Source organism: Stigmatopora argus, chromosome 16 (assembly GCF_051989625.1).
Source record: "Stigmatopora argus isolate UIUO_Sarg chromosome 16, RoL_Sarg_1.0, whole genome shotgun sequence".
NCBI lineage: Eukaryota > Metazoa > Chordata > Actinopteri > Syngnathiformes > Syngnathidae > Stigmatopora > Stigmatopora argus.
In genome coordinates, this window is record NC_135402.1 from 12546796 (window position 1) to 12572392 (window position 25597).

General features: G+C 41.1%; 2 protein-coding genes across 4 annotated transcripts in view; one reads left to right on the forward strand and one right to left on the reverse strand.

The window, feature by feature from the left end:
• Window positions 1-25597, reverse strand: part of grin3a (glutamate receptor, ionotropic, N-methyl-D-aspartate 3A) — a 109615-nt gene that overhangs the window by 5748 nt on the left and 78270 nt on the right. The gene's annotated exons all lie outside the window — the stretch shown is intronic.
• The window catches only part of plppr1 (phospholipid phosphatase related 1), a 59267-nt gene that overhangs the window by 4491 nt on the left and 29179 nt on the right, over window positions 1-25597 (forward strand). The window contains exons 1-2 of one of the 3 annotated variants that reach the window (XM_077622322.1): window positions 8143-8409; window positions 19377-19482. In XM_077622322.1, the coding sequence (XP_077478448.1) occupies window positions 19423-19482 (60 nt within the window). In that variant the 5' untranslated portion in view covers window positions 8143-8409; window positions 19377-19422. Of the gene's footprint in view, window positions 1-8142; window positions 8410-19376; window positions 19483-25597 lie in introns of those variants that run through there. The other 2 variants (XM_077622324.1, XM_077622323.1) reach the window with 2 other exon arrangements.

Below are 25597 nucleotides of genomic sequence, written 5' to 3' on the forward strand. Positions count from 1 at the left end.
TCTCTCTACTAGTGCACTTTTCTTGTGTTTTGTGTGAATTGTCGCGAAACCGGACTTTAAATTCAGCACCAGTCAGACATTTTCATCCTTTTACTAGAACTAGCCTCCACCCAGCCTGTCTAAAATCGGTACCAGTCCCCAAGAAGTCACCCGCTAACAATTTGGGCGACTACCGCCCAGTAGCTGTCACACCAATCATGAATAAATGCTTTGAAAAATTGGTACTGAAACACATCAAAGCCTGTCTTCCCATCATCCAAGACCCTGCATATCAGCCGAATAGATCCACCGAAGACGCAATAACCACTGCTCTCCACGCTGCACTGAGCCACCTTGAGAAAAGACGGAGCTATGTCAGAATCCTTTTCATCGACTACAGCTCAGCCTCTAATAATAATAATAATAATCTGACATAGCCCTGTCATCATCATCAACAACAAAAGCCTACTTGTCATCACACCCAGAAACTTTGCATGACGAAATTGGTAGTGCTTCTCCATAAGGTGCGTTTACTCGGCAAAAGACCTAAATAAGTGATAGTTACGGACTTGTAATTTGGCATTCTGCTGTTATGGATACAGGTCACTTACCTCTCACTGTCTTTCACTTATCTTCAGTCAGCTAGTAGGAGGCAGATCACCACCGAAACATCTTTTCATATTACCTCAGAAGGGAATGTGTGTTGTGTTACCGCAAATTTAGAGTTCTGGTGGATGTGGGGAAAAAAACTGTCCTTAAGCCTATTTGACCGTACTTTGTGGGACTTATAGCGTCTGCCAGAGGGCAGCAACTGGAATAGATTTTGTCCAGGGTGGTATGGCTCCCCTATGATGTTCCTGGCTCTGCTGAGGTAACGAGGGCTGGCAATGTCTTCCAGTGAGGGCAGAGAGCAGCCGACGATCCTCTGGGCAGTGTTAATCACTTTCTGCATGGCCTTTTTGTCTGCCGCCGTGCTTCCAGCGTACCACACTGTGATGCAGTACGCCAGGATGCTCTCTACAGTGGTTCTATAGAAGGTTATCAGAAGCTTGGTGTCCAAGTTGTTCCTCCTAAGTACCCGGAGGAAATGGAGTCGTTTCTGAGCCTTCTTCACTACTGCCGTGATGTTTGTAGACCATGAGAGCTTATCTATGACGTGGACCCCCAGGAATTTAAAGGACTGGACCCTGTCTACACATACTCCATTTATGAGGAGTGGGGCCAGATCTGTGCCGTGTTTGCGAAAGTCCAGGATTATTTCTTTAGTTTTCGTGGTGTTCAGTGTGAGATTGTTCACCGAGCACCACGAAGACAGTTTGTTGACCCCATCTCTGTAGGCCGACTCATTCACTCCTGAGATGAGTCCGACCACAGTGGTGTCGTCAGCGAATTTGATGATGGAGTTAGACTGGTGGGTGGGTGTACAGTCGTATGTGTACAGGGAGTACAGAAGAGGACTCAGTACACAGCCTTGAGGGGAGCCAGTGCTCAGTGTAATGGAGGAAGAGAGGTGGGGACCAAGTCTAACAGTTTGTGCTCGGTTGGTCAAGAAGTTCTTTATCCAGCAGCAGATGGAAGAGGATAGTCCAAGGTAGGAGAGTTTGTCAGTCAGAATGTCCGGTTTTATGGTGTTGAAGGCTGAGCTATAGTCAATGAAGAGCATCCTCACGTAGTTCCCATGGTGTTCCAGGTGGCTCAGTGCTGTATGTAGAGCAATGGCAATAGCATCCTCAGTGGACCTGTTTGCTCTATAAGCAAACTGGTGAGGGTCAACTGAGGGAGGGATTGTATTCCTGATATGGCGGGCTACCAACTTTTCAAAGCACTTCATGATCACAGGCGTGAGTGCAACATGCCTTTAATCATTCATGCTGTCAATGGTTGGCTTTTTGGGGACAGGGATAATGGTGGCAGATTTCAGACAGGATGGAATGATGGATTGTTGCAGGGAACAATTGAATTTTTTTGTGAAGACTCCAGCCAGCTGGTCAGCACAGGCTTTGAGCACCTTCCCAGGTACTCCGCCTGGGCCAGCAGCCTTCCTGGTGTTCACAGACCGCATTACCAGTCTCACTTCCTGTTCCCGGAACTTCAATGTATTGCTGCAGGGTGGTGGTGGGGGTGTTGAGACTGGGTCTGAATTGTCAGTCTCAAAGTGGGCAAAGAAACGGTTCAATTCTTCCGCTAGTGAGGCATCTGCATTAACGGACATATTATTGTTATTGTAGTTGGTAATATGTTGTATTCCTTGCCACATCTTCTTTGGGTTATTTTCTGTGAAGTGCTCCTCAATTTTCTTAGTATATGCTGCCTTGGCCTTTTTAATGCCTCTTTTCAGCTCAGCTCTGGCAGCTCTATATTTTATCTTGTCCCCTGATCTGAAGGCGTGTTACGGCATTTGATGAGTGCCTGTGTCTCATTGGTCATCCGGGGTTTTTGATTAGGAAAAACCTGTATTCGTTTATTTATAGTGACGTTGTCAATGCAGTTTTTTATGTAAGAAAGTACAGAGTCCGTGTAGTCCTGGAGGTTGTCGTGTATTAAAAGTTCCCAGTTGGTGTGGGAAAAACAGTCCTGCAGCTGAGAAAGTGCGTCCTCGGGCCAAGTTTTTATTATTTTTATTTGTGGCGTTGTTAGCGTCCGAAGTGGAGTGTAAGCGGGGGTGACAGATAGGCAGAGGTGATCTGATCCAGCTAGGTGAGGGAGGGAAGAGGCTTTATAAGCATGTTTTTTGTTAGAATAGACATGGTCAAGAGTTTTGTCTCCTCTAGTATTACAATTTACGTATTGAATAAACTTAGGTAGAACAGTCTTTAAACACGCTTTGTTGAAATCACCAGCGACAATAAAAACTCCATCGGGGTGGTCAAGCTGTTGTTTGTTTACAGCCGTTAGCAGGAAGTTAAGTGCCGTGTTAACGTTAGCATTTGGAGGTATATAGATTGCCGTTACTATGACGACCGTTAGCTCTCTCGGTAAATAATAGGGCCTACAACGTATTGCTAATAGCTCTAAATCCGGGGAACAGTGAGTGTCAATGATCCTACTGTCACAACACCATTCATTGTATATAAACAAGCAAAGTCCTCCTCCTTTGCTTTTGCCTGTTAATTCTCTTGAACAATCGTTCCGAAAAAGCGTTCGGCTAGCTAGCGATACCGCAGCGTCGGGGATATGCGGGTGTAGCCACGTTTCCGTGATGAGAATAATGTTACAGTTCCTAACAAAGCTGTTGGTAGCAATTCAAAGTTCCAACTCATCCATTTTGTGGGTGATGGATCGGGCGTTGGTCAAAAAGATACTAGGAAGCTGTGCTCGGTGTGGTTGTTGTTTCAGCTTAGCAGCAAGGCCCGCCCGGCATCTGCGCTTTTGCTTCCTGTCTCTTCGTCGCCTTCGACGTGCTTTGTGTGGGCTGACTATCCACAAAGATCCCGGAGGTCTCGAGATGTCCTTGGGGATATCGTAGGTCTGTTGGTAGTTTGTTGTGAAATCGGATATATCGCATCTCCTTCCGATAGTGATTAAATCCTGGCGACGGTAGGATAACGAACGACACCGAACTGGAGAGCATAGAGCCCCTGCGTCAGTGCGCGCCACCCTAACACCATAAGACCGGACATTCTTATCCCCAATTTGGCAAAACTTCTACATGCTCCTGGATTAAGGAATTTCTGGCCCACCACGTAAAGAAGGGTTGCCACCTCTCATCCATTGTGGATGATACAACGATGGTGGGCATGATCACAGGGGAGAATGAGGTCCTTAGACTCAGCGAGTGGTGCACTCTCAACAACTTGTCGCTGAATGTCTCCAAAACCAGAGAGCTCATCCTGGACTTCTGACGGAACAAGGCTGCTGTAGATCAATGGCAAATGTGTGGAGCGAGTGGAGACTTTCAAATTCCTAGGGGTCAACATCTCTGCTGATCTCACTTGGGTGGCAAACACCACAGCACTCGTCCAGAAGGCGCAGCAGAGGCTACATTTCCTGAGAGTACTCAGGAAGGAGCAACTAAACACCAACCATGCTGACCTACGCTGTCAGTGTGGCACTCAAGCTGCACAGAAGACGACAGGAAAAGACTGCAGAGGGTTATCAACACAGCCAAAAAGATCATTAACTGTCCCCTAACTACCCTGTCTATCATCTATGAATCCCGGCAAGACTTATTGCTAGCCACTTTAGTCACTTTGTACCCCTTACCAATGTTGACTACTACACATACTATGTTGAGCAGTTATTTATCTATTACTACTTACTGATTATTTATTTATCATTACTATATAACAGTGGCAGGCCGTGAATTTCAAAGCAACGCCTTCAATTCTATATCCAAATCAATCCAACCCTCAGATGATTTCTTGAAAAGTCCGTCTTGAAAATGGCTTTGACAGTAAATCTGCAAACAAATCCATTTCTTCTCCTCCTTCAGCCATTGCGGGTTGACAAAACCGCTATTAAATCAACACAACAATATATTTGCTTGTGCAGCTCGATCCAGATACAGTTTGTTAGCTCTGGCTAATCCACTCTATCCTAGCTAATCATAGTTGGTGAAAGTGATGACGTATCCCTACGCCTGTGAGAAGGCCTTGGTGTTGCCAACTCAAAACATGATTGGTTAAAGCAACAGTTTTATCGACGCTTGTTTTATGCAACAGAGCCTGCAGAACTGATTGTGAAGGCGTCAAGGCAGATTGACCCTGGCAAAAAATAATGGCTGGTTCTGTATAATGTGATTGGTTAGATGCTTAACTATGAAAACACATCTGGAAGCGGCGCAACCACGGGAAAAGCAATGAAAGGAAGCTGATAGAAAATTTGGAATTATTTAATAAGTATTCATGGTCAAAACATAATTAACATCAGTGTGTGAATTGGATATTTTTTTAAGCCAGCAGAGAGGGCCTTGCATGCGGTCCACCACTGCTATAACTTGATCATCTAGGGCGGCCCGGTGGAACGAGTGGATTGCGTGTCAGCCTCACAGCTATGGGGTCCTGGATTCAAATCCAGGTCAGGTCCACCTGTTTGGCATTTGGATGTTCTCCTGGGGCCTGCGTGGGTTTCTTCCGGGTACTCCGGTTTCCTCCCACATTCCAAAAACATGCATGGTAGGCTGATTGGACACTAAATTGCCCGTAGGTATGGGTGTGAGTGTGCATGGTCTCCTTGTGCCCTGCGATCGTGTGGCCACCGATTCAGGGTGTCCCCCGCCTCTGGCCCGGAGACAGCTAGGATTGGCTCCAGCACCCCCGCAACCCTAATCAGGACAACCCGGTTCAGAAAATGAGATGAGATGAGAGATATTGATACGTTGTTGTTTGTTGTTCAGTCCATAGACTCAGCGAGTGATGCACTCTCGTCAACTTGGCGCTGAACGTCCCCAAAACCATGGAACTCAGACGGAACAAGGTCGCTCCGCTCTGCTGATCTCACTTTGACTACTTATTTATTCATTTCTTATTTATTAATTATTTATTTGTCAGATTGTTTGTTGTTGTTATTTGTCCACTACGTGGTGAAAGCTTTAAATCTCATTATACTTGTATAATGACAATAGCATTCAAATTCAATTGATTTTCACTCTTGACATTTAAAAACAAAAGCAATTACATTCATTGAGTGATGTGAATGCTTAACTTGTCTAAATACACAATATATGATTTGCATTAATTGCACTATATGAGGGTAGACTAAGGTTGCTCCTTTCAAAGTGAGTGCCTGACAAGCAAACCGAATGCGAAAGGAATTGCTCCTCTGTGTCTGTGCTTCACAATGTATGCATACTTGTGATTCACTCATCTTTTTGAACAAGGCTCATCTGACCTTTTTTTTTTAAACAAGTGTCTTAAAGCGCCCCTTGAGCTCAGATGACCTTTATTTCTTTAAAGTAATAGGAGAAAAATACAGTCCGGTGCACTGCAACAGAAGATATCATTTACCATATAAATTCTGAATACCTGCTGAGCTATTTGGACACAAATGCCTCATTCTTCAACCTATGTTACACAATTGTTCACTACTTATACCGAAGTAATATGTCATCTTCATTTCGATGGAATAAACGGCATAAATTGTTTCTTTTGACAGTACTGTCAAAACATTTGCAAGTAATTCAGAATAATTTTGCTGCGGAAGTAAATCCTCTGGGTAAAATACCATTTCATTTTCATATTTATGGTAAAATTTTTATGCTAAATGTTTAGCACACTGTGTGAATGTGCTAATGTGAGTACTTCATAACCAATCTGTACTGGAACAACGTCCAGATAGGACCAATCAAGTTTTCACATACATTTCAAAATGCTTCTGCCCTCTTTTGCTTCATGGTGCAGGAGGCTTCAGACAAGTTAGCCAGGAAAAACATAAGACTCAAGTGTGGTAGACAGAGAACAGAGTGTAATGTAGCGTGTCATCTAAAATCTAGATCAGTGAACACACCAATGTTTTCTTCACTTGCTTCTTGTAGCATCAGTGTGCATCACAGGCTTCCATGTATCTGGCCCCCAACCCTCAATTTTCTCAACTCCTATTATTCATTCATTCATTTTCCATTTCATTATCCTCAGAGGGGTCACAGGGGGTGCTGTAGCCTTTCCCAGCTAACAGGAAAGAGGAGAACCCGGAAAAAAAACCCACGCAAGTCCGGGGAGAGCATGCGAACTCCGCACAGTGAGGACCGACCTCGGAACGAACACTCAACCCCAGAACTGTGAAGCGGTCATGCTAACCATTACCAACTATTAATTGATTAAATACCATTGACAGGTGCTCAATCAATCATTCCTCCAACAAGGATTGGCTGGCTCAAATAGACATAGACACCATCAGTTCTGCAGGCTCTGCTGCATTAAACAAGCGTCGATAAGACTGTTGCTTTAACCAATCAGATTTCGAGTTGGCAACACCACAATGCTTGTCTCAGGCAAAGGGATAAGTTATTGCCTTCTCGCAGGCGTAGGGATACGTTATTGCCTTCTCGCAGGCGTAGGGATACGTCATCGCTTTCACCAACTATGATTGGCTAGTGATTAGCCAGAGCTACCAAACTGTATCTGGAGCGGGCTGCACAAGCAAATATATTGTTGTGTTGATTTAAAGCCATTTTCAACATGGATTATGCCAGAAATACGACAGGACAGACTCGACTTTCAGCATTAGCTTCGATGGCGATAGAAAAGAAGGAAGAAAGAAAGGAGGATGGATATTGTGTACAGTTAAAAAGGATTTTTGCTGAGTAAAATATGGCTATATTCCTAAATAATATTTCAATTGTGGACCCGGTTCTGATATCTGAAAAGCTCCAGTGTTTGTATTTAAGCTCCAGTGTTTGTATTTAATCACAAAATGCTGCTAGGAAGTGGATTTTACCCCAGTTTAATTTTTGGCGTTTCACCATTGACTTGAGCCCGGTTGTAATGTCTGACAAGATCCAGTATTTGTATTTAATCAATAAATACTGCTAGGAAGTGGATTTTACCCCATTTTAGTGCAATTTTTGCCCACTCGCGTATGAACGTATAAGGACGTATCGACGTTCATCGCTGTCTTTTTCCCGGGGAAATGATACTCCGGGCCCGGTTCTGATGTCTAAAAAGCTCCAGTATTTGTATTTAATCAATAAATGCTGTTTTCGGCTGTATTTTACCCCATTTTCGGGCAATGTTTGCCGGTACGCCATTGACGTTCATCGCTGTCTTTTCCCGGGAAAATCACCCCCTGGCCCGGTTGTAATGTCTGAAAAGCTCCAGTATTTGTATTTAATCATTAAATGCGGCTAGGAAGTGGATTTCAACCCATTTTTGTGCATTGATTTAGTGATTATTTTTTATGTGTCACAGCTGTAGCTGCAGTAGAGGTTTTATAGCCATAAAATAGTTTTTGAGGGTTGGATTGATTCTTTGAAGGTGCTACGAGAAAATTTCCGGACCGCCACTGCTTGTATCTCTCAATCTGTCTTCCAAAAACACTCTTGCACAGAAAACGAGTACGCGGCGTTGTAGATGCGAGGTCGCAAAAAGAGCAAACGCCAATAATCTTTACTATTTCTGATGACTGTATATGCACATAAATATGGATAACCAGTGGAAAAACCCTAATGAAAAAAAAACGAATGGTTGTTATTGGGGTTGTAAAGGGCAGCCTGGCTGGGAATAGGCGGACTAGACAGCCCACTTTGCACGGACCACAAGGTCCCTCCAACGAGTTAGACACGCTCTACTGGAGCCCACTGTGCCTCTTGTCCCCGCCCTCTGACAAAGCACAGCATCCGTCCTCATCCACACCGCGTGATGCCCCTTACGACCACGCAGAACAGCCCTTTCAATAGTAGTAGTAAGGGTAGTAGGAGTATAGGAGTGCTCTTCACACCTCGCTCGGCTTTCATGGATTCGCCTTGTTTCTGGAATATTGCTCCATCCCATTGCGGTAAGCGTGCGTGGTTATCGAGGCTGTCGTGGGGGAGAATTCCGCGCACACACAAAATTCGGTGTGGCGCTATTGTCTATTTCCGAGGCAAGTTGTGGGTTTGAACGCGAGGATCTGGTTCGGTTTCAACGAAAACCTCTCGAAGCGTCAAATCGCTTTCAGCACTACAATGTACTGTTTTCAATTATTGGGTTTGAATGATTGCTATTCAAACGATCGTATTCCTGTTTAAGAAAAGACACCTGTCTCTCCACCAGCAACAGTGGTCGTTGATGGGTCCCACACAACACGCCCTAAAACACTTAATAATATTAAATACTACACACACTCGTATGTGCGAATCGTATCAATCACATGTTTTCGTTGCACATTTGTTGCCTTTTCCGACAAATGTTGCCAAAATGAACATAATGTGGCCCTTATCCCCGCCCCCAACACGACAGGCATACAAACAACCCCCCTTTGTGGACTCAAGGCGCTCTTAAAGCCTCTTGGGTCACGCAGAAGACTGAAATCTCACGCTTATTAGGATGTATCAATGAGCTGCAATAATTCAGACCAGTACCCAATTTTCGTACCTTCGCAGCTATAAGAGCAGTGCATTGATATTTTCTCTTAAAGGATGAACTGATTAGAATGTGGAAGAACTCCATCATCTGCTTTTATTTTCTTATTCATGTCTCACATTTGCATCATGTGTCCGCACGATGATACAAACTTTCTTTGAATTTTTCTGGTGCATCTTATACATATATGGTTGCTAATACACAGACACTGAGACAAAAACAGTGATTCTCCTCCTTTTAAGTTGTGTCATTATATAATCCTAATATTACTTCATTTAAGTGAAGGACTAATGGCATAAACTGCATATATCACTGTGGCTTACTATAATAAAAAATATACCTACTACGAATAAACCTCTCTCGTATCCTCTTTCATCTCTCATCTCATTTTCTGAACTGCTTTATCCTCATTAGGGTTGGGGTCGGGGGTATTCGCTGTAGCCAATCCCAGCTGCCTCCGGGCCAGAGGCAGGGGACACCCTGAATCGGTGGCCAGCCAACCGCAGGGCACAAGGGGACGGACAACCATGCACACACACCCAAACCTAGGGGTGATTTAGAGTGTCTAATCAGCCTACCATGCATGTTTTTGTAATATGGGAGGAAACCGGAGTACCCGGAGGAAACCCACGCAGGCCTGGGGAGAACAAGCAAACTCCACTCAGGTGGACGTGACCTGGATTTGAACCCAGGACCCCACAGCTGTGAGGCCGACGCGCTAACCACTCGCTCCACCGGGCCGACTATCCTCTTTAAATGTAAAACATTATGGTGGTACATATGCAATAACAACAACACTTAGGAATTTAATATAAATCATAATTTAATGAAAATAAAGTCCTCTATTTTCAAAGGAACATTTTTACTAATTCATTCATCTTCCAAGATACGTAGCCAATCACAGAGCAACCATTTATGCACATACCCATACCTAGGGAGTGTTAATCAGCCCACCATGGATAATTTTGGGAAGTGGGAGGAAACACAGGCACAGGGCTAACATACAAACTGGATTTAACCCTTGATGTTAGAAGTTTGATGTTCTAATCATTTATCTACCATGCTGTCAAAGAAAAGTTGCATCTATTTATTACTGTACGAAGGAGTGACTTTTAACTTCTAGTCTAGTTGTGGTTATTGAGTGTTAAATTACCATTGGCTAAAGTCTTGGCGTCCTCAGCCTAATGCATATGTCTGGGACAGGCTCCAGGATCCTTATGAAAAGTGGTACGGAAAATTAATGATCGAGTTCCTCTGTCTCCAAACACCGTGCTGAGCTCCCATTGGCTACAAGGAACCTCCTCTATGATGCCAAGGTTACCGCGCTGTAGGCGGACATTATAGAACAAAGTTGCAACCACTCCGACCTGAAAACAGCGCGCTCTGGGCGGATGCAAACACCGTCCTGGCGGGGTAACAGGTCAACAGTATAGATTATTAGTCTACATTTTAATCTTCTGTGGAACAATGTTTGATCAGCGCCGCCCCGGCGGTTAGTTTCTGATTTGTGTGCCTTCGACCCTCATTTGTCACAGAGTTGTTTCTTGAGATTTTTATGTGTGGGTAACATATTGTTAAGTTTGTTTACTCAGCTGGCACTTGTAATTCCACACCATTTGGAATTGTCTTTATATTTCTTATTCATGTTACTGACAAAATACATGATTTTCTTCTCTTTTTTCCATTTTTGCATACACCTTTCATAAAAAAATTGGTATACTTGTATTCTTTTTAAAAGGTTTAGAGGGTAATATGAAAGATCCTGGAACGAATTATCTGGTAATGCTAAAAAATAGTAAAATATGCTTCTACCTACGAAAAGTTATGAAACTACATCTGGAACCAATTTATTAAAGATTCAGTAGAGGTACCACCGTACTGTGAATGCTATTGAGATGTCACAACACAAGAGATATGGAAATGCATAAACTATTGAGTGCATGGAGCAATGTGATTAGTATTCCAGGTCTCAGAACCCTGATTTTCCGGGTTTGATCTCAACCTTTGATGTGTTATAAGCATGGTCTCCTTGTTCTCCGTGTCAATAACTATTATGTGAATAAAAAGTACAGTATGCAATGGCCTGGTGGTTAGCGATTCGGCCTCACAGTTCTAAAATCTTGGGTTCGATCCCAGGTCGGTTCTCACGGTTTGAGTTTTCATGTTCTCTCTGGGATTGCATTTGTTTTCTCTGAGTGCTCCGGTTTCCTCCAAAATGCCAAAAACATGCAGGGTAGGCTGGTTGAACACTCTAAATTGCCCTTGGTATGAGTCTGAGCGTGAATGGTTGTCCGTCTCCTTGTGCCCTGCGATCGACTGGCCACCGATTCAGGGTGCCCGTAGCTAGCTGGGATAGGCTCCAGCACGCCCCACGACCCTTAAGAGGCTAAGCGGTTCAGAATATGACTGGATGAATGAAAGTACAGTACAGTTATACCTTGAGATACGAGCTTAATGCGTTCCGGGACTGAGCTCGGATGTCGATTTACTCGTATCTTAAATCAACGTTTCCCATAGAAATGAACTATATATACAAATTAATTTGTTCCCACCCTCTGAAAAAAACACCAAAAACAGGGTATTACAATGGAAAAACATATTTTTATTGGTTGTAATTCACCATCTACTAACAGAGTAACAAATAACTAGTGGTTATGATATTTAATAATAAAATGAGGCATTATTCAATACAACGGGGAGTTCGCAGAAGGGAGCGAGAGAGGGATACTCTCTTGACGGACGGATGCACTCGTAACGTAACATAAACTTTAAATTTAACTTAAATGAACGTTTCAAAAAAAGTTTTAATATTACGTTACACTAAATTTAAACCTGGGGGCTTGGGAGCTATTGAACAAAATAGGTGCTAATAACAGTAAACAGTGTTATTAAAAAACTAAAAGGTGTACGTTAAACAGAAGTTAATTACCTATCTTTTCTGTAAATTCCGTGTCAATTTGTCAAATGGCTTGGGAACTATTGAACAAAATAGGTGCTAATCACAATATTAAATTAATCTAAAATCCTTATAAAACGTGATTTGTGTGTGTGTGTGTATTTTAAGATTAATTCGCAACGTTTGTCCAAACCGTGCAACGTAGAGAGTCGACATTTTTTATGGTGGCCAGAAACGGCTGCCGAATGCTAATAGACGAGATTGAATTTCTTCACCTTCTCTAAGTGTGTAAACTCAATCTTTTCTTTGTTAAACAACCATTTTTCAAAATATATTTTTTTAATAGCGCAACAATTGCCTTTTGGTTCTAAACAAGCAGGTGGGATCGGCAAAGCTGGGCCCCCTGCTTGTAATAGATAAATAAGTGGTCAATATAGTAAATAACTAGTATGTGTAGTAGTCAACATGGGTAAGTAGTACAAAGTGACCAAAGTGGCTAGCAATAAGTCTTGCCGTGCCCCCCTGCTTGTTACCTCTAGAATTCGGCAGCAATTAATCCAGAAAGTGGGTGCAGGTTTTTAGTACAACCAAAGCATACAACATTTTTTTAACACCAATCCAGTGTCTTACAAGTGTAACTTGCTGATTGCAGGCAGGTGCTGCTTGATTATTCAGGAACCTCATTGACATCGATAATTATTGTCATATAATAGATCCAAGTGAAGTCTCCCTGTTGTTTTCTTTCTTTCTTCTTTGTTTTTTTAATACCTCTTAAATACCTCTACACGTGAACAAACAACAGCCTTTGGCGGCCAAGTCGGTGGTTAGTTCTGTGGTTCAGGGTTCAATCCCAGGTCGGTACATACTGTGTAGTTTCCATTTTCTCTTGGGCTTGCATAGGTTTCCTCCGGGTACTCGGGCTTCCTCCCGAATCCCCGAAACATGCAGGGTAGGCCGGTTGAATATCCCCCCTATTTCACCTAGGTATGTCCGTCTCCTTGTGCCCTGCAATTGGCTGACCACAGATTTAGGCTATCCTCCACCTGTTGCTCATAGTTAGCTGGCATAGGCTCCAGCGCCCCCCAGGGAAAGTTGTACAATGTGTGTTTTCTCTTTCAACAGCTTTTACAACTGTCAGAACACAGTTCAATTGTTTATACTACAAACACACAAGTGGCACATACTGTATTCACACGTTACTGTGAAGAAGCGACACAACCCCCAATAATCAGGCAGGCAGGCACTTTATTCTGGGTGAGCAAATTCGAAGATGGCTCAAACCTTTACATTAATTTTTATAACAAATGACTTATAACAGGGCTCCCCGGCGGCTGAGTTGTTAGTGCCTCGGCCTCACAGTGGGGGACCTGGGTTCAAATCCAGGTCGGTCCACGTGTATGAAGTTTGCATGTTCTCACTGGGCCTGCGTGGGTTTTCTCCGGGTACTCTGGTTTCTTCCCACATTCCAAACACATGCATGGTAGGCTGGTTGTACACTTGCCCCTTGGGATGAATGTGAGCATGAATGGTTGTTTGTCTCTTTGTTTCTTATAAAGTAAGTTGTGTGTGTGTATGTATGCCGTTTACCTTCAACCTGGACTAGGTATTAAAGATGGAAATTAGCCCTCTTCTACAATCTTACATATTTATAAAATATGAATAAGTTAATTAATGTGTTCTCCCTTTTTAATTCAATCAAACTAAAAGTATCATAATTGAATAAGGAGGAAAGTATTTTTTTATTGACAGAAGTTTGAAGTTTCAAATTTGAAAGAAAAAAATATGTGATAGTTATCGTGCTAATTATCGATATCTACTGATATATATATATATATATATATATTTTTTTTATCGTGATAACATTTTTTGTCATATCGCCAAGCTCTATTCTCAGATAACAAAATGACCTAAAAAACACCATTGTCTGTTTTGAGCGGGACCTCTATAATATTTTCAAGTAGGAGAACTTGCACAATTGGTGGTTGACTAAATACTTATTTGCCCCACTGTATACAATACATACATATATACGGGGCGGCCCGGTGACGCGAGTGGTAAGTGGCCTCACAGCTCTGGGAGTCCTGGGTTTGAATCCAGGTCATGTCCATCTGTTTGGAGTTTGGATGTTCTGCCTGCGTGGGTTTCCTCCGGGTACTCCGGTTTCCTCCCACATTCCAAAAACATGCATGGTAGGCTGATTGGACACTCTAAATTGTCCCTAGGTATGGGTGTGAGTTTGCATGGTTATCCGTCTCCCCGCCTCTGGCTTGGAGTCAGCTGGGTTAGGCTCCAGCAACCCCTATGATCCTAATGAGGATAAAGTGGTTCAGAAAATGAGATAAGAGATGAGATGAGTTCTGAAAATGTTGCAAAAATCTAAAACTTGTCATCTTTGGTTAAAATGGGTTAACTTCATCCAACTTTTTTATTTATTTTTTTGTAAATGGCCATATGTGAGGTAAATTTACACAGTTTCTTGTTGTGAGGCTGAAAATAGTCTGGTTGCCAATGGTGATGCTGTCATCAGTTCATTGTTTTATTTATTTCATATTGCACAGCAACTTTTGGTTTTATTGCAAATTTATAAAAATAAACACACATGCCAAAATTTCACCAGGTTTTATTTGTTACTTTTCATAGTATAAGGAGGGATTATTAAGTAAAATAACATAGTTACCTTCATAAATCTAATCTTATCTAATCTCATCTAATCTAACATTTGAATAAGGAGGAAAGTAATTTATTTACTTATTCACAGAAGTTCGAAGTTTCAAATTTGAAACAAAAAGATGTGATAGTTATCGTGATAATTATCGACATCGACTGCTAGTTTTTTTTCTATCGTGATAACAATTTTTGTTATATCGCCCAGCTCTACATCACAGCGATTTTAAAAAAAAATATGTCAGTACTTTTTTCCCCAAAATCATTTTGATAATGAAAGTCAAATTAAACACATTATATACAGGTATATTAGAACCAATAGATTTCTAAATATTTATTTATTTAATTGGTCTAAGTGTCCCAATTTTGTATGAAAGAGGCACACAAAAATGAGAGAAAATTACAATGAAATGATTTATTAATGTCTTAAAAAAATAAAGCATGTAAAAATGTGCCCTGCACCGGTGAAATAGTTCCAGCCAATTGAATTGAATTGAATGCTTTTATTGTCATTATATGAGATAGAATGAGAGCGAGGTAATGAGACCCTAGTAGAGGGTAGTGATGTTCTAAAGTGATAATCAATGCATCCGTGACAATATTTTCAAAATAAAATAACGGATAAGGAATGCATTTGCTTTTTGGGGGCCTTTGTGACTTGGATCTTTTTGTATCTTCAGTCACTCATTTGCATATAAAAAAAATTGTAACCTGAAAATTTTGTACCTAGAGCCATTCGTAAGTAGAGGCATGACTGTATTTATACCGTATTTTCTTGCGTATAAGCCGCCTCCATGTATAAACCGCAGCCTTAAAATTGCCTTGAAATCGTTGAATTTTACGATTTCTCTCGTACAAGATATCCCCTGATTCACAATTTTCACCTCCATATTCATGGTTTTAATAGGGATTACAAATGTGTACAAAAGGGAAAATCTGAAGAAAAATCATTGCACGTGGTATTTCTGAGATAGAGTGGAACCTCGAGATACGAGCTTAATGCGTTCCGGGACTGAGCTCGTATGTCGATTTTCTCGTAACTCAAACGAACGTTTCCCATAGAAATGATTTAAAAACAAATTAATTCGTTCCAACCCTCTGAAAAAAACACCAAAAACAGAATATTGGATTGGAAAAACATTTTCATTTGTTCTAATTCGCCATCTTTTAACAAAGTAACAAATAACTAATGGTTTAATCGTACTAAAATGTGTTTAATAGTTCTAAAATTAGACGGATTTTGCAGAGAGGAGAGAGAGTGAGAGAGGGGGTGACTTTTTGCACGGCAACACGCTCGTAATATAACATAAACAAATCCAAATCAAATCAAAAGCCTTTATTGTCATCATACACAGCTGCGTATAACGAAATTGGTGGTGCTACTCCACAAAGTACGTTTTCCCAGTTAAAAAAAACAAATAAGTAATATAAAAATATAAAAAGTCACATCCTGGCAAGGTAAATTCTAAAATATTGCACAATCTAAGATATTGCACATTGTTATTGCACACCCCGAGTTATTGCACAGAAGGGATTGTGTGTCGTGCTAACGCAAGTTCAGAGTCCTGATGGCTGTGGGAAAAAAACTGTCCTTAAGTCTATTTGTCCGTGCTTTGTGAGACCTGTAGCGTCTGCCAGAGGGCAGCAGCTGGAACAGGTTGTGACCAGGGTGGTATGGTTCCCTGACAATGTTCCCGGCTCTGCTGAGGTAGCGAGGGCTGGCAATATCATCCAGTGAGGGTGTTGATCACTCTCTGCATGGCCTTTCTGTCTGCTGCCGTGCTTCCAGCGTACCACACTGTAATGCAGTATGCTAGGATGCTCTCCACAGTGGCTCTATAGAAGGTTACCAGAAGCTTAGTGTTCCTCCTAAGTACCCTCAGGAAATGGAGTCGTTTCTGGGCCTTCTTCACCACTGCCGTGGTGTTGGTAGACCAGGAGAGCTTGTCCGTGACGTGGACCCCCAGGAATTTGAAGGACTGGACCCTGTCTACGCAAACTCCATTTATGAGGAGTGGGGCCAGATCTCTGCTGCGTTTGCGAAAGTCCAGGATTATTTATTTAGTTTTTGTGGTGTGTAGTGTGAGATTGTTCACCAAACACCACGAAGACAGTTTGTTTACCTCATCTCTGTAGGCAGACTCATCCCCCCTGAGATGAGTACGACCACAGTGGTGTCATCGGCGAATTTGATGATGGAGTTAGACTGGTGGGTGGGTGTACAGTCGTATGTGTACAGGGAGTATAGAAGAGGACTCAGTACACAGGCTTGAGGGGAGCCAGTGCTCAGTGCGATCATCAGTCCAAATATTTTTATATTAAGGGAATACGGAAGCTTGTGCACAGATGGGAACCATTGGTGCTATGAGACTATGTTTTGAAAAAGTGTTTAAAAAAAAGTAACCTTCTATTTGTATTAGATGTCCTTATCCAGAAAAAAATCATCTTATATATTGGATGGCCATTGTAACTTGGAATACAGAAATACAATAGAGAGAAACTGCCACTGTTCAACAATATGATGACTGGAAGCTGCAAGAAAAAACGCATGCGTTTACATTAAACCCTTGATAAGATCAAAACATGGCATTGTTGAATTTGACAATAGTGACTATTGGTATATTTCTCCTAAGATTCAGGACATCACAAGGATTAAATCCAGTATCCGTTTTCTTCAAATTGCCAGCGCTGAAAGGTGATCAGACAGTCGTCCTGGAGGCGAGCTCATCAAACCAAAATCCAACAGGCCCCATCACGTTCTATCGGCTATGTACTCTCCGCTCGGCCAATCTGCTCCGACTTTGTCAAAATGCAGCTTCCTCCCAGGCAGGAACTGACTGTAAAATATTGAGGGAGGAAATATCGGGCTCTTTGTCTCAGCTGACATCTTTTCCCAATGAGGATTGCTGCTCTGAATGTCTCCTAAATCTAGCACTTCGAGGATAAAACTTGAGACCAGTACATTGGGAATAAAATACAAAAAATAAGTTCATTTATTGCATTATGAAACCTAGGTCAAAACATTCAGTTATAGAATACGAACTGAACTATTCCTTTTGAAATTTATAACCTGGGCTTTAAAATAGTTGAGATAGAAAATTAACCCAACACCGCTACTTGGAATCAAAATGGCTCAGAATTGGTGCTCATTTTCCCAGTTGAAGGGAATTTGACAGGAGACATGAATATTTGAATAATACATTCCACTGAATAGAGGGGGAGTGATTGAAGCATTCAATGCATCAGATTTCCCCAAAACACGAGAGGTACTCCTACTCAACATGCTCCCTGCCATAATTCAAAGAGACAGTGAGCCACAAGAGGCCGATTACAAAGCTGATGAGCGCTGTAACGAATCCAATGAATGTATAGGAGTTACATTTTCCAATAATTTGCCATGTCATTTGAGGATATTCTAGTCAACTCTGAGGAAATAATCACTTCGTTACAGTTGAAAAACGCTTAATTGGGAAACACGCACTGCTCTATCCATTCAAACTAAGTTGAAACCTTGTTTACAGGGATAATAAAGTGGTGTTTCAAATTTGCCAAGCTACTTGGATTGATGGGCAAGATCTGTGAAGTGGCCAGATGTTTAGTAGCAGTAGTTCTTCGGTAAACTGACACCAGCAGATGGTTCTGTCCTTGAAGTGTGGTCTCGACAAATGAGGCATTAGAACGGATGTGAGAGTGACAGTCAGGGTGCCTCCATCAAGTATCATCGTGATGTAGGATTTAGTGTCGCAATGAGATGGGGCAAACACTTAGTGTCTGATTAAGCCTCATTATCATCACTGTCTTGTCTGTGTCTAATGATTGTCTCCATTTGGCAGTAAGCAAGCAGTTGTTGTTCTTTACTCTTTGTTTAACCTTCTAACGAGTATTGTATTATCTTGGTTCTTTATCACTATCCGCCATTATTAGTGATGTCGTGATCCGATACTCGGTATCGCCATCGGCGCCCAATACGGCTATTTTGGGAGTATTGGACAGTATGGGATTTGGTCACAATCGGATCGGTTCCTAGGTTAAAAATAAACTGCATTGTATCATTACTAGATATTAAACCTAGGCCTTTGTTGATCATCTACATTGGCAAAGTGTGGACTTTTTGTACATTCATACATAAAACTACAGTAGTAAATAGGTTCCAAGATCCAAGGTTATGTTCTTCTTTAGACATATGATCAAAGTAGCTTTCACGCAGAGCTGTCTTACTACAAGTGATGGAAGACTTCTTACTGTTAGGCTCATCCTTTTGATAAAGTGAATGGTATACATATTTACTCAAAAATTGAGCCGGATGGCAGTGTAAGTGTTCCTTTTCTTTGCCATATTGATAACTTGCACTTTCCCGATGATTGTCATCATTCTCCTCTGCCATTTGTGCATAGTAACATTCTTGAATGGAGAAACACGCTTATGAGGTATGTGAAGTTATCCGAGCTGCATGATAGATGTACACTAATGCAGCGCGGAGAGCAGCAATGTTAAAATACAGTCATAGCTCTACTGTTTTTTTAATGTAAAAAAAAAATGTTATTCAGCAATGAATAGCTCACCTGTAAATCTGCATAGATCATCTCCATCACCTTCGCATTCCATGAATCAGTTAAACAGAGTGCTGGTGACGCAAATATGGATATGATAAAAACATTAAGATGGGTTAACCGTTAACATTTACTACCTGAAGATTTTCAAATGTGAAAGTAATTTAATTAAAACCTAAGAATGATCTTTGCTACTACAACCTACCTACGCTACTTTTTCCAAGATTAACCTATCGGCAAGTGACTGACTTTTTTTTAAAGGTTAGCGTTGACATTTGATGTCTCTTACAGAGTGAGGGGTCGTGTCGAGTGGAAAGCTTTCCTGACAGGAGACAAGATGGCGTCCAACCAAATCCTGCGTAGCTACTCCATCATTCCGTGTTTCATCTTTGTAGAGGTGAGATCTTGTAAGACCTTGCCGGTAAATTTCAAATTTCTATGTGGAGCGTAAAGCCTCTGGATGAGTGTGTGCCAGCCTTCATATTTAATTACCTTGTTAGCGAGATGTCTTAAATCTGAGTGTTGTCCCTACCCAAATCATCTTCTTTTTCCAAGTCCCATCGTCAAAAGATAGATACATTGACATATCCCTAAGAGGAAACTTTCATAATTTGATGTGACATTACTGCGCTCTCACCGCTTAAGTCCATGGATTCTTTTCGACTGCCCTCCTAAAATTCTTTCCTCTTGCCATGCGACGTGAGGCATTTGTATATTTTAATCTCCTGTGTTATTTGAAGAACTCTACCTTGCATTTGGAGCAGCATCATGCCTTTGCACTTGTTACGTAAGGATCACATGACATTTATGCTTCTATTTTCACCCCCCAAACAGCAACCCGAGGCTTTAAGAGAGTGATGTGCATAATGTACATAAACGTGCAACTGTTTTGAAGAAGAAGAATGATTTTAAGTTTGCGCTTTTTTCTTTCTCTATTTTTGTCATTTTTTCCTGATAGCCTGTATGTCATGAGAATGCTGGTGCACAAAACTAAAGGCTTTAATAAGAACTAACAGAAAAAGTCATACAAACTTAGGACTTATAGTAAAATTAAATAAAGAAACAAATCTAAAAGGGATAGCACGTACACACATTGACAGGGAGACGACATGACCAAATGCAAGCAATAATCCAACAACCAGACATTTACACACACACACACACACACACACACACACACACACACACACACACACACACACACCTCTACCCAAAACCCAACAAAACGTGACACTGTATCCAGTTAGACTCATAATTAGGCATCGTATATATAATTGTTTTCTGGATGTTAATTTTATAATGTTTTGATAATTTATTTATTATTTTATTGATAAAGAATCACCATGAACCATTAACATTTTTGATGCATCTCGCAACCAAATAGGAGGTGCAATATCTTCGTTTTGCTTTTTTATACTCCCTTACGATACTGAACGCACAATAAGCACAGAAAATATTTACAGTAATCCCTCGAATATCGCGGATAATTCAGACCAGACAAGGCCGCAATATTCGAAAAACCACAAAGTAGGATCATCCCTATTATGAGTACCATGTTTTCGCGCCTATACAAAAATATAAGTACACATATGCAATTATCAAGAGGTGTATTTATTAAATATTAGAGTTATATGCATATGGAGACTGTAATGTATTAATATCTAAATATAATCTATGAAAGAATTTAAATAGAGCAATCCCTCAAATATCACCATTAATGTGGACCAGACATGGCCACAATAATCGAAAAACTGCAAAGTAGGGTCACCACTATTAAAAAAAAAAATCTTCAGTGCTGTCCTAGTAGCAAGAGTAGCTTCTGGTTACGAGTTTCAGCGTGTATTTTCACATTTTTAAGAACTTTAAAAAAAAAAAAAAAAAAAATTACAAATCTTTCCCCCCAAAAAAATCCGCGATGTATTGAAGCCGCGAAAGTGGCCCCGTGAAATGGCGAGGAATTACGGTACTTTAATTACTGTACTCACAGGGAAAATAGCTGTTCTGCACTTGATTTAAATAATAATTGTAAAAAACGATTTTTTGGGAGAGCGTTAGTCCAAGTCCTCTTCGTCAGATTCGAGAGGCTTTGTTGGAATTTTCAGGGGGCGCCGTAGGGTCAACAGGAGGAGCTTCTTCCTGCGAGGTTTTCGGCGCACCAGGAAAATGGTGACCGTTGTTTCTTTTCTTGTACTACAAATATCCTTCTTTCAAGGACATGACACTGTCATGATGATTGCAAAATTCAACGGCTCTGACCATGTTGTCATCAATGTCCTGGACCCGTTGTTGCGATATTGAAGATCTTTTGCAGATGTCTTAAGGGAAGACCACGTTCTTCATCGTCGTCCTCGTTGTTGTCTGCTGCCTCTTCTTCCTCACTACCCGATGGGATCATTTTGATTTTCTTATCATTTTATCTCTATTTTTTGTGTTTCTCACATCTTTCATACTAATATGGACATTTTTATCAATTTTAAAGGGTTTAGTTGGTAGTTGTGTGAGGACTATGGAACGAAATAGAGAATTCACATATACAGTACTGCTCTGAGTGGTGAAGGATGAAAGGACTATTATATCAGGGGCTTCCGTACTTCCTGTGTGGAGTTTGCATGTTCTCCCCGGTTCTTCGAGGGCACTGTCCCCCGAGAAAGGAGCACTGGGCGGCATATGGAAATGCGCCAGTCGCCTTAAAATAAAATCTGAAAAGCTTCAGCAATTTTTCCAATTCTGCACTCGCCCCTGCTAGAAAGAAGGGCATTTTTAAGCGTTTATTTGCCATGGTTATCTTCCGTGCCGAGGCAATTTATCCTCCGTGCCCTGCCGGTGTGTGTGTAGTCTGCCATCTTGCCTTCTCTTCTCGCCTGAAATCTCGGTCGTGACGAGAGATGGGTCGAGAAAGGAACTTTGCTTCAGTTTTTTGGTTCAAAATTTTGCATGTTATACTCGAATAAATATGGTAAGCTTCTAAAAATTGGTCAGTGGGCTGTAGAAGATGACACAATTGCTTTAATGAGGTTATTTTATTAGAAATGGTGATAAAATGTTCCTGTTAATTGTGTTGATGACACCAAACTCAGATAATCATAATGTAGTGTAGGTTGGAAAGCCTGAAATACGAAAGCATTAATGGTTGTCACTCAAATAAATATAAACATTCACTTAAAACAGACAACACTTTAAAAAAATGAAGCCAGGGGAGTGCATATCAAACACAACCAATGTGATCTTCAAGTTGCAAATCTTTTTTGAAATTTTCACATATTAAAACAGTTATCTCATTCAAGTATCCCCAATTCTAAATACTAGTAAGGGTATACAGCGAATCCCTCATCATTGTATAATGAATGCAAATTAAAGAAAAAAGAACAAGTTAGATTAATTAATGGACATTGCTGCACCTGCTACTTTTTTTTTGCTCACTGTAGTCGCCAGTCATTTCCACAACGATTTCCCCCCTATCAAACGAGAGATGAAATCCACTTCTAGAGTGGAGCAGCTGGCCTGTGATATTCTGCCCCAGAGGTAGTGTAAATAAGGAGATAAAAAGATGAGTATTATGTAATCAAGTGAGGTGGAAGAAAGACAGAATAAAATAATTAAAAGAGCAGTTGTTCTGAGGAAGAATGTGGGTCTGATTACACAACGATGGAATTTTGATGGAAAGCTATGGAAAAGATAAAATGCACAATCTGCCACTTAATGTTAACAATTAGAATTTGGTTTTTCTTCTCACAAATTCAGAGCTGACAAAAAGGCCACCTAAATATTTATTTCAGGCTTAGCTTTAATTAAAATCGTTAAGAGGTGAGATGTGTAGTTTTTTCATACACTCAATGCAATACAAAAGACAAAAATGAATACTGGATATACTTTTTTCCAATAGGGGACAGCATTCTGTACGCATTTCCATCCCACAGCAAAGGAAAGCTCATTTGCATAGATAACCCTCTGTAGCCCATACGGCACAGCATGACATAACATAGTCAAGATAATTCGTTAAACACAATAACACCAACAGTGATATATCACCATTTACATCCCCAGTATCTTCAAAATTCAAGTTCGAGTATGAATAAAAATGCAAAAATAGCACCGGCACCTAATGATAGTGCCGCCCTCTTGGCCACAGATCACATCCAGTAGCAACACTGTCAATGTGAGTGCAACCTTAAAAGATGGGAAGACATTATGTTCTCGTTTATTTTTTGGGGGTGCCCCAGCAACATCTCATTTGTTCTTGGCTGTGCTAAAGTAATGCTTTTATGTGGGGGAATGTTAAATAAAGGAAAAACACGTTACATTTGCGGATGACTCGGACATTCTGGGCATAACTTGTATCAAGTTATACTTCTTTGAAGGGGGAAACTATTTCTGTTGGTCCCTTATTCAACTGATACTCCCAATATGCTGGAAAGCAACATTCTACCCACAACCCAATTTAATTTGATTGCACGTAGGTCATTGTTATTTTAGTCAGCTTCAAAAATTCATTATGGCAGATAAATTATTCATATCAACTAGGATGTCTTTTGCCTTTGTATTCAGCATACAGCAAGTTAGAAAGTTACTCTATAATTTCTGCTCCCTTCTAGTATTGTACAGTCGTACCTCATCATACAACCGCTCGTCATACGACATGCTCGTCTTACGACGGAAATTTCGATCGAATAATTCGCCCAATACGATCAAAATTTCGTGATGCGACCAAGCCAGGTGGCCATGGCACTGTCTTTTTTGCATCTCTTTCGTGTATAAAATATATCTACGAGCACTGGGCGGACTTTGCATTTCCCCACCCGCCCGCTTTTTCCCCCACGTTGGTCTACATTTACATACCAGGTAAACAAAATTACTATGGATCGGCAGAGTTTTTCAAAGAAAGGGCGACCGTTGACAATGAACATGAAACGCGAAATAATCGAGAAATATGAGAGTGGGGTACGTGTTACCGAGCTCGCTCGGCAATACGAGAGGAATACGTCAACCATATCCACCATCCTTAAGCAGAAGGACGCAATTAAGGAGAAGAGACCTTCCAAAGGACTAACTATCATTTCCCACCGGCGAAATGACATTCATGACGAGATGGAGAGCCTTCTTTTATTGTGGATAAAAGAAAAGCAATTAGCAGGAGATAGCGTGACCAAGTCAACCATGTGTGAAAAAGCCAGCGGAATTTACATGGATTTGATAACAACGAAAGGAGAGCCTTCAACAACTTCACAACCCTTTAAAGCGAGTCATGGCTGGTTCGCAAAATTTAAAAAAAGATCTGGAGGACACTCTGTAATCCGACACGGGGAAGCGGCGAGTTCCAATTCGACATTTGCCTTGATTATCACCCAGGAAAGTTACATCCCCAGCAAGTTTTCAACTGCGATGAAACTTGTCTTTTTTGGAAAAAGATGACCAGGCGGACATTCATCGTGGCAGAGGAGAAGGCATTACCGGGACACAAACCTCTGAAGGACCGCTTAACGCTAGCGTTGTGTGCTAATGCCAGTGGTGACTGTAAAATTAAGCCGCTACTAGTGTACAATGCGGAGAACCCGCGTGCCTTCAAGAGACACAACATCAAGAAAGCAAACCTACAAGTGATGTGGCACGCTAATTCTAAAGTTTGGATTACGCGTCATTTTCGAGACATTTTGAAGGGGAGGCAAAAACAAACAACTCTTGATGCGTTCGTTTTGAAGACTTCGGCGTAGCCTCCGGGTGGTGTCAACCCGTAGAACGAAGGTAAAAAAAGATTAAAACAAAATTAGAATTGAGTTTTGTGTGAAGTTACATTAAACGTTGAATGTCTGGATATAGTTATCCAAGTTAATTTAGATTTGTTTGTTCGTTTACGAGTGCCGTGGATAAAATGACCCCGAACAGCCCCCCCCTCCGCCTCCGTGTGTGTCGTTGTCTTTGTCTCTCCCCTCCGTGAAATGCGTCTAATTTTATTTCTATTAAACACATTTCATTACTATTAAACCACTCGTTATTTATCACTTTGTCAATATATGGCGAATTAGTAGAAATAAAACATTTTTTCCAATCCAATATCCTGTTTTTGGTGTTTTTCAGAGGGTTGGAACGAATTACCGTATTTTCACGACTATTAGGCGCACATAAAAGTCTGAAATTTTCTCCAAAATAGACAGGGCGCCTTATAATCCAGTGCGCTTTATAGATGGAGCAATACTAAAATTGTTATCACGATAAAATTAAATAAATCCGTCGATAGGACAACTATGGCAAGCAGCCCCCGACTCTACTATTTTCCCGTAGATAAAGTACTGCGCAGTGACTGCTGGGATATGTAGTTCTTAATACACCCAGTTCTTTAATACACCCAGTATGATGTCGTGCGAGCACACTAATTTGGTACTCGACGTCATTTCGGCTATATTTACAAAAGAAATGTTGGCGTCAACAGAGCATTCAAAGGTAGACTGCAAACTATATATATATATATATATATATATATATATATATATATATATATATATATATATATATATATA